At 43.3% G+C, this 13,527-nt stretch overlaps 1 protein-coding gene across 1 annotated transcript in view; it reads left to right on the forward strand.

Annotated features, from left to right (window-relative positions):
* Positions 1–13,527, forward strand: part of LOC137431348 (kinesin heavy chain) — a 172,233-nt gene that overhangs the window by 77,346 nt on the left and 81,360 nt on the right. Inside the window, exons 9-14 of the mRNA XM_068122579.2 lie at positions 30–134; positions 3,084–3,232; positions 3,436–3,584; positions 6,178–6,359; positions 6,573–6,641; positions 6,859–7,065. Coding sequence (XP_067978680.2) covers positions 30–134; positions 3,084–3,232; positions 3,436–3,584; positions 6,178–6,359; positions 6,573–6,641; positions 6,859–7,065 — 861 coding nt within the window. The remainder of the gene's footprint in view (positions 1–29; positions 135–3,083; positions 3,233–3,435; positions 3,585–6,177; positions 6,360–6,572; positions 6,642–6,858; positions 7,066–13,527) is intronic.

Genomic DNA, 13,527 nt, shown 5'->3' on the forward strand with positions numbered 1-13,527 from the left:
ACATTTCAAATCTCTGCTTCCTTCTGCAGGTGAGCAAAACTGGGGCAGAAGGTGCTGTGTTGGATGAAGCCAAGAATATCAATCGATCCCTTTCAGCCTTGGGAAATGTGATATCAGCATTAGCAGAGGGAAATGTGAGTGACCACTGGTTTTGGGTTTTGGTCAAGTGTGCTTGTGCTTGCGATTCGGGGTTATTTCCTTGTGATGATTCCCAATACAACACTGCTGATTCCCTGAGCATTTATTATTAATTTGCTTTTATATAGCTTTGTCGATTAATTTTATACCACTAGTACTGTTTTATTAGTTACTGGCACCTGTATTTAAAAGACACTTTCAGAAACAATATTACCACGTGGCCAGGGTTTGGATGGCCCATGAGGCTTTTGGAAGGGAAAGCCATGTCCTCGCAGGAAGGCACAGTGAAACCATATGCCCAAGGTGGACACGCACCAGCCTTGGTTTGGGGCTTGGATGGCCAAGAGTCAGGAGAACACACATGGGAGGCCAATCGGATGCATGGATATTGGCCTGCAATATTAGTTCTGATTGTGTTTTGATATCATTATTATGATTATAAAATTCCACATCAAAACCGGAATTGGTGAACATGAAAACCATTCAAACATATCTCTAACCTTGTCGATGTACAGAACGTAAATTTATATGTCTGGTGGAATGCTTGCAAATGTCCTTTGTGAGAGTGTATGGTGCCTTCAGAAAGTATTCACACCCCTTGACATTTTGTTACAACCTGAATTTAATATGGATTGAGATTTTCTTTTTGTCACTGATCTGCACATAATACCCTAAAATGTCAATGGAATTTTTTCGTTAGATTTTTTTTACAAAATAATTAAAAATGAAAAGCTGAAATGTCTCGAGTCAACAAGTATTGTCGCGTGACTACCCTTGGTGAACACCATAGGGTAGCACGGAGGACCAAACGAGCTGTTACTCCGAGGCGCTCATTTCAAAAATATAGCGGAGCATACGCGTGGGGGAGGGGAGACCGGAGCTTACCTTCACGATCCCACCGGCAGTCTTCAAACCTGCATTAAATAAACTCAAACGAAAACGGGTTTAAAATGTACAAAAAATAACAGGTTTAATGAAAGAAATGCCGGTACAAAGAAAACACACGATAAAACTAAATTCCTAAATTGGGACGTCCCTACAACAACAGACTCGAAAACAGACAAAGGATAAAAACAATGATATCAAAATAAAAGGTGTAATTTTATGGCACTCAGCTCAACTCGATCGGTGCGTCCCGCCAGGAACCCCCAAAGACCGTCCAAGGCCTTGGCGTCGTTGGTGCGAAGCTGGCCTCACTGGACTTCTCCTTTCACCCCTGGCCTCGTGACGCTGCAGCGGCAAGCAATGCTCATCCACTCGTCATTCTTGCCTGGATTGCAAGAATCCCATGCTTGCCATGCTGTCCAAGGAACTGTCCGTAGAACTCTGAGATAGAATTATAAGGAGGCATAGATCTGGGAAAGGGTATAAAACAATCTCAAGAGTGTTGAAAGTTCCCAAGAGTATAGTAAGTTCCATAATTAGGAAATGGAGAGAATATGGAACTACCCAGACTTTCTAGAGCTGGCCGTCCGACCAAACTGGGCAACTGGGCAAGAAGGGCCTTGATCAGGGAGATGACGAGGAACCCAATGACCACTATGACAGAACTACAGAGTTCTTGGCTGAGATGGGAGTACCTGCCGGAAGGACAACAGTCTCTGCAGCACTTCACAAATCTAGGCTTCATGGGAGAGTGGCCAGATGGAAGCCAATCCTGAGAAAAAGGCACATGACAGCATGCCGGCAGTTTGCAAAAAGGCACATGAAAGGCTCTAGGAACATAAGGCAAAATATTCTGTGGTTTGATTGGATGAAAATTGAACACCTTGCCTGAATGCAAAGAGCTAAACCTGGTGGAAACCGAGCACAGATCACCACCCATCTAACACCATCCCTTCCGTGAAGCATGGTGGTGGCAGCATCATTCAATGGGAATGCTTTTCAGTAGCAGGGACTGGGAGACTTGTAACGATAGTGGGAACAATGAATGGAGGCAAATGCAGGCAAATTCCACTTTGACATTATGTGGTATTATGTGTAGATCATTGACAAAAAAAATCTCAATTTATCCATTTTATATTCAAGCTGTAACACAGCAAAATGTGAAAAAGTCAAGTGGTGTGAATACTTTCTGAAGGCACTGTAGGTGAGCATGTGTGCACTATGACACATGCACTATGACTCAGAGTTGGTACAACAACCAACTCTTGCTTCAAGTACTCCAATGCTTTGACTTTTTCACAACCTCTTATGAATCAATGAGACTCCATTGACTTTGCATTCGAGTCAATCGGTGAAAGTTTTCCTTGTGCCACACCTTTGTTATGTGTTTCACAACTTCTTCCTGCTACGAGTCAAGTGCTGACCACATAACTTTCCAAGTTAACTCTGAAATGTGATGATAAAGAAATGAACAAGCTAAGAGGGTACCTGGGAAATTAACTGTGGGTGCCTGGGAAATGTGTACTTTTTGCATATGCCTCTTCCTTTTCCCTCTATCCCTCCCCTCCCCCCACCCCCTCCATTCCCATCTTGTATTGAGCCTGCATGCGTCGACTAACACAATTGTGTATAAACTATGCAGGGACTCTAAACTAATAAATATTCTCACTCTAGAATATTTTCCACACTAGAAATGTGAAATTACCACCACAAAACACCCAAAATTATACTTTTACGAAGTTATTAAAAGTAGTCAAACAAATTTCTACTGACATAGCCGACTAATTTTAAAAAGTTGATTCACTAAAATTAAATGGAAATGAGAATTTAATGAAAGAAAGTCTTGTTGGAGAGAATCTGATGAAATTAGGATGAGCCTCGTGGTACAACTAACTCAAACTGAAATGGAAAAAGGCCTAGGCCTGATGTGTTGCAGTCGCCATTGCGTTGCAGTGCTATTTCCTCGCAGTCACCATTGCGCATCTGCCATTGTCGTCGTGTGCACTTGTGGGTGGTGGTGTGTGCGCAGGCACGTGTGCCGTCATTGTGTGTGTGCGTAGAAGATGCATGTTCCTTACCGGGACAGCAAGATGACACGGATACTACAGGATTCGCTTGGTGGAAATTGTCGTACTACAATCATCATCTGCTGTTCACCCTCTTCATTCAATGAGTCAGAGACAAAGTCGACGTTGCTCTTTGGTCAAAGGTCAGAATTTTCCTTGTACTATATTTTCTGTCATCTTTCTCCACCCACATAATCTAAATTCCCATAAATCCAAATTCCCATAAAATTGTTTCAGGCAATTTGCTTTTGTTTATTTTCATTCCTTTCATCTGTGTCATTTATTTGAGAGTGATGTTGCTGCTGGTACTTTGGACTTTCAAATTTTGCAAACCTTTGCCTCCCAGAGCGAAAACCATTAAAAACACAGTGACAGTTAATCTGGAACTGACTGCAGAGGAGTGGAAGAAAAAATATGAGAAGGAAAAAGAGAAGAACAAAAACCTGCGGAACCTTGTGCATCGATTGGAAGAAGAACTCAACAGGTGGCACAATGGTGGGTGGCTTGAGTTTCTTTGCTTCGGGGCTCAGAAACAAACAAGCAAGCAAAGAAAATTAAAAGTACATTAAACGAGAACGATACTCGGTACAACGCAAACCTCCCTCCGCCAGGTTAAACAGTTTACATTTGTATCCCACTGATGGGCCGGATCTGCTAACCTTAACCAAAATTTTATCGGCTTGCTCTTGTCACATACCTAATCCATCCACAAAGTTTTGAAATATCGTGATACAAATAATTTTGGGTCGCATCTCTCAATGGTGAATAATTACTTAAGAAATTAAAAAATTCTCGAATCTGCATCCGCATTCGGATCTTCACCAAAATGGAATCAAATTTTTTTTTGTTTGTTTACAAGATCGAGGCTCGTGTAAGAGCTAACATTAATCACACACACACAAAAAACGGACACATAAAACATATAATAAAGGGAGCGAGAGACAAGATGGGGAGAGAGGGAAGCACAAAAGCACAACAGTAGAGAACAGGGAGTTCGGGAGATCTGTGGGAGGGAGAGGGCTTGGGGGGGGGGGGGGAGGTGGAGGCATGGGAAGGGTGTGGGGGAGGTGGGAGAGGTACAAAACACATGGACACTGCTAGGACTTCGAGGAAGGAAGTTGGTATTTCAAAAAAGTGGATCCGGGGTGAATTAGCCGGGGTAGAAAATATCAAAGTTTTGGATGGGGGAAGATAAGAGATGATAGTGAACAGCCATTTTAAAGACCTGGAGGGAGGAGTGGGATTGAAGAGAGTGAGGGAGTTTGTTCCAGATGTGGGAGTAAAGAGGAATGAAAGGGTGAAGGTGAGCAGAGAGTCTTGATTTTGGCAATTTCACCAGAAGGGGGTTGCTGGCAGATCTTGTGCGACCTGTAGGAATATTTGGGAGACAGAGCACAGATAGAGCTGGGGGAGCTAGGCCGGATAGGAGTCGGTAGAAGACAGAAAGACCACCTGACCTGCCTGCGGTGAGTGAGTGAAAGGCCCTCACAATCGGCTTCATCGCGGGAGATTCCAATGATTCTGAAAGCTTCGGTTTTAACAGCGTGAAGCCGAGCTAGGTGTGAGGCAGGAGCCCCAGCCCAGAGGGGAGAGCAGTATTGCATTGAGCTGCGGATGAAAGCCTTGTATGTGGTGAGGAGCTCAGGTGTGCCAAGGAAGGACTTCGCATGACGGAGGATGCCCAGTCGGCGACTGGCTTTGGTTTCTCATCACACAATTCGTCCTCGTCACACACCCAACCTGTCCACCAAGTTTCCGCCGAATCCGTTCATAACTTTGAGATATCCTGCTTGCAGACAGATCAACAGACAGACGTGGTGAAAACGTAATCTTCATCCACCTTCGGTGGCAGAGGTAAATGTTGTAATGAGTGCTTTTTCTTTTTAATAAACTAGTGCTTTAATAACTGAGATTCCATTTTACATGAGTTTAAATTTTCATACCTGGTGCATTTGCAGCAAACCTAGGTATGGGTTTATATGGGAAGGTATACTCTTGCATCCTTTCTTCTGTTCTGATGTATTTTGTTGTCTTTCCATTTCGTGCTAGTTTTGCTTGTCTCTTTATTTGGGGGATTTAATATCCAGACTATAACATTATATCTTATTATAATAGAGCAAACGTATATGGTGATGTTTGTTCCCGAAGACCCAAAAAGGCCTGGAAGACCCCAAAGACCCAAAACACCCCAAAGACGCAAAATATCCTTAAAGGCCCAGAGGATCCAGAGGATCCAGAAGACCAAAAAGACCCAAAACACCCTGAAGACCCCAAAATACCCCAAAGACCCTTAAAGACCCAGAGGATCCAAAAGACCCTGAAGCCCCAAAATACCCTTAAAGACCCAGAGGACCGAAATGGCCCTGAAGACCCAAAACATATTGAAGACCTGAAAGACCCAAAATACCACAAATACCAAAAAGACCCTTAAAGACCCAGAATACCCTTAAATACCCTGAAGACACTAAAGACTCTGAAAAACCAAAAGACCCTTAAAGACCCAAAATACCCCAACAACCAAAAAGTCCCAAAGATCAAAATGACCCCAAAGACCAAAAACACCCTGAAGACCATTAAAGACCACAAAGACCATTAAAGACCACAAAGACCCATAAGATGCTTTAATCCCATTAGACTAACTTGCACCCTTCACCATTGAGAGCTATAGACTACTTGGACCATTTTCGATTATAAATAAATAATATCACCAGTATTACAAATGAAATGTTTCCATTATGATTGGTGTAAATCGTGACAACACAGCAACTCACGTACAGTCATTATTATCCTCAGTTAAAACAAACGTTTGTTTGTTTGTTTTAACTGAGGATAACAACACTCAAGCAAAGCATGAGACTGAGTCCACCAATTCCCCCCCCCCCCCACGCCCCCGCCCCCACCTTATATATATGGAATAGTAAATTTGTAATCCAGATGGGAGTTAAGACAGCACCGATCTCAGACAGCACCAGTCAAACCTAAATTGTAACCATTAATTTTTGCCACAAGACCACTTACGTCATTGCAGTTCAGGAGTCGGTTGTGACAAATGCTGGCAATGTGCAATTATAGGATTCTATGTTTGCAGGTGAACATGTACCAACTGTCGAGCAAAATATTCCTGGTGTGCAACATAAGCATGAACCAGTAATCAGTGAGCTAAGCCTGTCCCTGGACAAGACTTTGCTCAGTGGAAGGCAGGTCGACAATGGAAATGGACAGCATTTGGAGGAGGGAATTGTTGCTTTGTACCAGCAACTTGACGATAAGGTGGTTAAAGTGAACTGATATTGGTGCTAGATTTTTGTTATCTCGAATGGCTTTGGTGTCATTTGTAATCTGAAATATTGTAAAGCTGCTCTTCAGAAAGTAAATTGGTTATTGGAAAATTAAATTGCATTATGAAAAGTTTTGCCTTTTTTTTGTAGATCATAAACAGCGGAATGTGATGCCAAATGTCTCCCATTATGCTGTGTGGTGCAGGATGAGGAGATAAACCAGCAGTCGCAGTTGGTGGAGAAGCTCAAGCAGCAGATGCTGGAACAAGATGAGGTTTGTTGAGGAAGATTCTAGGTATTCTAGTTTTCTTGGTCATTATGCCTCTTTCCGAGTTAAACAGTTTCTCATTCAATTTACCGTAGTACCTACTTAGTTATGACAGGTGACCAGACCTGCCAGACAAATTGTGAGAGCTCCAGTTTTTGCCTGTTCTGTAATGGCCAACTCAGTTGTTTGATTGTTGATCCTCTCTGGTTTTCCTTTCCCCAAGTTGAACGCTTCAATGCGAGTGGATTATGAGCGGCTACAAGAGGATCTTAATAGACTTCAGCAGGAGAATGAAGGAGCAAAGGATGAGGTGAAGGAGGTATTACAGGCTCTCGAAGAGCTTGCCATCAATTATGATCAGAAATCTCAGGAAGCTGAAGAGCGAAGCAGACACGGTCAAGCACTTGCTGAAAAGATGGGACGCCAGTCGGTGAGTGGCTGATTGTCTTTGAACTCTGTTTCAACAATGATGGTGGTACCATCCCATGTCTAAACTACATACAATGACACAGTAGAATGCATACCTCTGCCAGGCCGAACAGTTTACGTTTTGTATCCCACTGATGGGCCAGATCTGCATTCGGACTTTAACCAAAATCTAAATCAGCTTGTTCTTGTCACCTACCCAACTCGTCCACAACTTTTTGAAATATCATGCTATATATATTATTTGCCCCTATATATATATATATATATTTTTTTTTTATATATATATTTTTTTTTTATATTATTTGCCCCCATCCTTTAATGGTGATGAATCGCGATACATTTTTTAGAAGTTCTCTGATCCGGATCCGGATCTTCACCAAAATCGAATCAATCTGTCCTTGTCACACACCCACAAACCTGTCCACCAAATTTCGGCCGAATCCGTCCACAATTTTTTGAAAGAGATATCCTACTCAAAGTCAAACGGACAGATAGGGGTGATAACATAGCTACCGTCCACCTTCTATGGCAGAAGTAACAATAACACTATCACAACACATTGCAATGACTACATCAAAGAAAACATTTTAAATCTTAACTCCAAAAATCCCTCCTTATTTTATTTTTCTGCACCATTGTTCAGTCATGTACTTAATGATCCGAAGTTTTGTGAGTATCATTTTGACTTTTTAATGAGATTTATCCAATAGGAACAGAGTAAATTTTCTTCTTGAAGATGTACATTGAAGTTTGTTAGACAATACATACAGTCGTGGCCAAAAATATTGGCACCCTTGCACTTTTTTCAAATAACTCACAATTTTCTCAAGATAAGTTGAAAATGACAAAAGTATTTGGTCTCCACAATTCCTCATTTCACTGTTAATATTACAGAACCTTAGTTTTTGATTCAGAACTTAATATATCCTTTAAAATCAGAAAATAACAAGTCAGGAGACGACGATGGTTCACGAGCGAGCGGTATTCAATGATAAAGGACGGACTATAACCGCAACAGGCCCGGACAGGCCAGGCCCGGAAATGTCAAAACGAAGGTTACTGACTTTGAAATGAGATAGAAAACAAGTCAAGTGAATCCACTTGGATTCCGCCCAGGTTGGCACATGGAAATTATGATGTAGCATAATTATCATCTCGGGTCAAGATTTGAAATTATGCCATGGTTTTTGTAAAATTGCTACTAGTATTCACATTATGTACTTTCACCAAAACATACATCATCATAGAAACATACATAGAATTTGGGTCCTCTGGGTCATTTGGGTCATTTGGGTCCTCTGGGTCATTTGGGTCCTCTGGGTCCTCTGGGTCATTTGGGTCCTCTGGGTCATTTGGGTCCTCTGGGTCATTTGGGTCATTTGGGTCCTCTGGGTCATTTGGGTCATTTGGGTCCTCTGGGTCATTTGGGTCCTCTGGGTCCTCTGGGTCATTTGGGTCCTCTGGGTTCTCTGGGTCCTCTGGGTAATTTGGGTCCTCTGGGTCCTCTGGGTCCTCTGGGTCATTTGGGTCATTTGGGTCCTCTGGGTCATTTGGGTCCTCTGGGTCATTTGGGTCCTCTGGGTCATTTGGGTCCTCTGGGTCATTTGGGTCCTCTGGGTCATTTGGGTCCTCTGGGTCATTTGGGTCCTCTGGGTCATTTGGATCCTCTGGGTCCTCTGGGTCATTTGGGTCCTCTGGGTCATTTGGGTCCTCTGGGTCCTCTGGGTCATTTGGGTCCTCTGGGTCATTTGGGTCCTCTGGGTCATTTGGGTCCTCTGGGTCATTTGGGTCCTCTGGGTCATTTGGGTCCTCTGGGTCATTTGGGTCCTCTGGGTCATTTGGGTCCTCTGGGTCATTTGGGTCCTCTGGGTCATTTGGGTCCTCTGGGTCATTTGGGTCCTCTGGGTCATTTGGGGCCTCTGGGTCCTCTGGGTCCTCTGGGTCATTTGGGTCCTCTGGGTCATTTGGGTCCTCTGGGTCATTTGGGTCCTCTGGGTCATTTGGGTCCTCTGGGTCATTTGGGTCCTCTGGGTCATTTGGGTCCTCTGGGTCATTTGGGTCCTCTGGGTCATTTGGGTCCTCTGGGTCATTTGGGTCATTTGGGTCCTCTGGGTCATTTGGGTCCTCTGGGTCATTTGGGTCATTTGGGTCCTCTGGGTCATTTGGGTCCTCTGGGTCATTTGGGTCCTCTGGGTCATTTGGGTCCTCTGGGTCATTTGGGTCCTCTGGGTCATTTGGGTCCTCTGGGTCATTTGGGTCCTCTGGGTCATTTGGGTCATTTGGGTCCTCTGGGTCATTTGGGTCCTCTGGGTCATTTGGGTCCTCTGGTTCATTTGGGTCCTCTGGGTCATTTGGGTCCTCTGGGTCATTTGGGTCCTCTGGGTCATTTGGGTCCTATATTCCTATCCTATAACATATATATCCTATAACCTATCCTATATATATCCTATATCATATAACATATATCCTATATATCCTATAACATAACATATAACAAATATATCCTATATTATGTACTAGCGAGCGGCCGCGTACCAGCCAAAGGGGTAGCCCATGGTTAGCCTAAATATAGATTTGATGACGTCATGTTTACACATCTGAGCGACAGAAACTGGCTACACATCTGAGCGACAGAAACGGAGCTTCACTTTTGGAGAGACAGAAATTCCCAGGCAAACGCTATAACGCACCAGGTTTACAACCTGTGCGTTAATAATGTGTAATCAGTTATGAGGTTAGTTATTTGCACAATACCGAAAATTCTGTGAAAAATGAAATGAAAAAAAAAAAAAAAATGAAAAATGAAATATCGAGCTCCGTGGGGCTAGACACATGACATTGGCCCAACCAAATATCGAAACCCCTGTTAGATTCCACCAAACCCCTCGGAGAAGATGTAGCTTGAACTTGATTACCCCCTAAAAATACATCTTTTTCGGGCGTGGCTCCGCCCACAATGGGCGCAATACGCCCACTCTAGGCAGGACACAACTAGATCATGATATCAACCTCCTACCCAAGTTTCATCAAGATCGGATGATGTCATCGGGTAGTTATGCTGCGGACAGACAGACAGACAGACAGACACACACAGACACACACACACACACAGACAGACGCACACACATGACGAATATAGTGGTCACTTGATAACTTGTGAACCAAAAATAAATTGCATTTACAAAGTTATTGACACCCTATAATTAATATTTGGTAGCACAGCCTATGGACAAAATAACTGCAGTCAAGCACTTCCTATAGCCATGAATGAGCTTCCTGCACCTCTCCACTGTCAGTTTGGCCCACTCTTCTTTTGCAAATTGCTCCAGTTCTCACAGATTTGAAGGTTGCCTTCTCCCAACTGCTGTTTTCAGATCTCCCCACAGTTGTTCAATGGGATTTAGATATGGACTCATTGCTGGCCACTTCAGAACAGTCCAGTGTTTTGTCTTGAACCATTCCTGGGTGCTTTTTGAAGTGTGTTTGGGGTCATTGTCCTGCTCCAAGACCCATGACCTTCGATGGAGAACCAGCTTTCTGATACTGGGTTGAACATTGCGCTCCAAAATGACTTTGCAATCTCCTGATTTCATGATGCCATGCACACATTCAAGGCACCCAGTGCCAGAGGCAGCACTGCAATTCCAAAACATCACTGAATCTTCTCCATGTTTGATTGTAGGGAAGGTGTTCTTTTCTTTGAAGGTTTCATTTTGTTTTATGTAAACATAGAGATGATGTGCTTTACCAAAAAGCTCTAATTTGTTCTCATCTGTCCACACGACATTCTCCCAGAAGGATTTTGGCTTGTTCAGGTGTGTTTTGGCAAACTCCAGTTGGGCTTTCTTAGCAGTGGTGTCCTCCTGGTTCTCCTCCCATAGAATCCCCTTACATTGAGTTGGCGACAGATGGTGTGAGTTGAAACTGTTGTATCTTGTGTCTGACCGTCAGCTTGAATCTGTTTGGCAGTTGATCGAGGTGCTTTCTCTACCATTCAAACAATCCTTCGCTGCAATCTTCGATCAAGTTTTCTCTTGCGGCCACGTCCAGGGAGGTTGGCTACAGTGCCATGGGCCTTAAACTTCCTGATTACATTGCGTATGGTGGACACATCAAGGTCTCTGGAGATGGACTTGTAGCCTTGACATTGTCCATGCTTGGCTACAATCTTGTCTGCCCTCCTCAGACAATTCTCTGGTTTTCTTTCTTTTCTCCATGCTCATTGGATTGGACAATTTCAATCCTCATTGGACACACAGTGACACAAAACAGCAGAATGACTCCTTTTCTCCATTCAAACTGGTTGAATGAGTGATTTTTATATTGCAGGCACCTGAAACTCACCATAGGTGAGTTCAATTCCAAAGCAAAGGAGAATCACCTGCTTTAAATCTAATTATTTTTAACAACTTCTAAAACCTCTGTTCTTAACCTGTGGGGCGCGCCCCCCAAGGGGGCGTGAGCAATTTTCAGAGGGGGCGCGGGATGGCAGTATAAACGTCTAAATAACCCCAAACGGAAATTATAATCCCCCTACTGAAAAAAATTAATTAACCGAAAAGATAGCGCCTTATATAATTCCTAGTTTGTTTCAGTCTCAACTAACACTTCTTTTTTTCTTCCGACAGATTATATTAACTGGAATCGAAGTCAATGGCAATGAGTGCGAAAAAGAGGAAATACCAAGACGAGTACATCAAGTTCGGATTTGTGGCACTTCAAAAGGGTGACGCAGAGGTTCCTCAGTGCGTTATATGTTACAAGACTCTGAGCAATGATGCCATGCGGCCAACACGTTTGGAATGCCACTTGAGGACGACCCATCCTGAACTAGCAGACAAATCACAGGCATTCTTTGTGGCGAAAAGGGAAGCCTTGAAGCGAGCTAGGTTGGACAGCAGTGGGACATTTCGGCAACAGATGTCAAAGATCGTTGAGGTGTCCTACGAGATTGCCCTGCTAGTAGCAAAGAACAAGAAGAGCCATACAATCGGAGAGACTCTCATTAAACCGAGTCTACTGCGAGCGGCAGAGCTCATCCTGGGGAAGGATAGTGCGAACAAACTCTCGGCTATCTCCCTGTCGAACGATACCATCAAGAAACGGATCGATGAAATGTCTCAGGACATCAAAGAACAAGTGACTGACCAGATAAGGGCCTCGCCTGTCTTTGCCATCCAATGCGACGAAACGACAGACGTGGCTCAGTGTTCTCAGCTGCTCATGTATGCTCGTTTCATATTAGGCGACAGCGTGAAGGAGGAAATGCTATTTTGTCATCCCCTGGAAACTTACACGACAGCAGCAGATGTCTTTGAAGTGGTATCGAAGTTCTTCGAAGAAAATCGACTTTCATGGGATGCGTTGGTAGGTGTTTGCACAGACGGAGCTCCGGCCATGCTTGGCTCGCGTTCGGGTTTCGTTACGAAGGTGAAACAAAAGAGTCCCTCTGCTATTGCGGCATCTCCACCACACTTGTCATAGAACTTTGTTGACCTCTTGGACACATCTCAGCCAGAAACTCTATAAGACTCACTCAAGTTAAATATAAATTTATTAATCTCTTGCAACGAACAGGTTCACGAAGATATAGTTATACATTACAATCAACAATCAAATAATGCTCTCCACAGAATCGTGAAAGAGCTCTGTCTCTCCCTCTCTCCTTCGAAGATCCCCAGTCCAGTTCTTCTCTCAGTTCCACTGTCACTTGTTCAGTTCTCCATGGTTTAAATAACAAAGAGCTCCTTTGATCTCAAAGGCATTGGCATGCAGAGGTCAACCAGGCCAATAGTCCCCCAGATATAGACGCCCCGAGGCATCTGTTTCCCATCCATAGAGCCATATTTGGCTCCATGAGACCGGTGCCTATCGAGGGAGGTCACTTGCTCATGACGTGGAGGGAAGGAATTGCCCAGCGGAATTTTCTGCCTTGGTCCTATGTCCATTTTTGGGCACAGGTTCTTTTTAACAGAGGCTCCTTTATCATCTTGGCCCCAGTCCAAGGTTTTTTGCTCAGCTGCACGGTAAAACACTTTTTACACAATATCACATTCTGTTATAACTATCATATGTAATAACTATTAACAGCTGTCAATATATGTGAATATTTTATTATTCCACAGTCACTGATTTTTTTCTTTTTGTTTATATTAACCATTAATCTAAACATCACCACATTAAATATTCACACCACAACCTTGGTAATCCAATTCCCTAAGGCATACACCGTCATCCTGGAAGAATCTAATCACAAAATATTTCTTTATTCATTGACTCTTTCCATATTGATAATGCAATCCATTTGCATAAAGCATACAACACTTCACCTTTACCAAAACACAATAATTTCAGTTCATCATTTAAAAATAATAAAGCATCTGCAACATTTGGCAAAACGTTTGCCTCCAATCAAATATTGACTTTCTTTGTTTGAAAAGAAGAGAAGAGGCTGATCACTCAT

This window comes from Myxine glutinosa, chromosome 7 (genome assembly GCF_964187855.1).
Source record: "Myxine glutinosa chromosome 7, kmMyxGlut1.1, whole genome shotgun sequence".
In the NCBI taxonomy this organism is placed as follows: Eukaryota; Metazoa; Chordata; class Myxini; order Myxiniformes; family Myxinidae; genus Myxine; species Myxine glutinosa.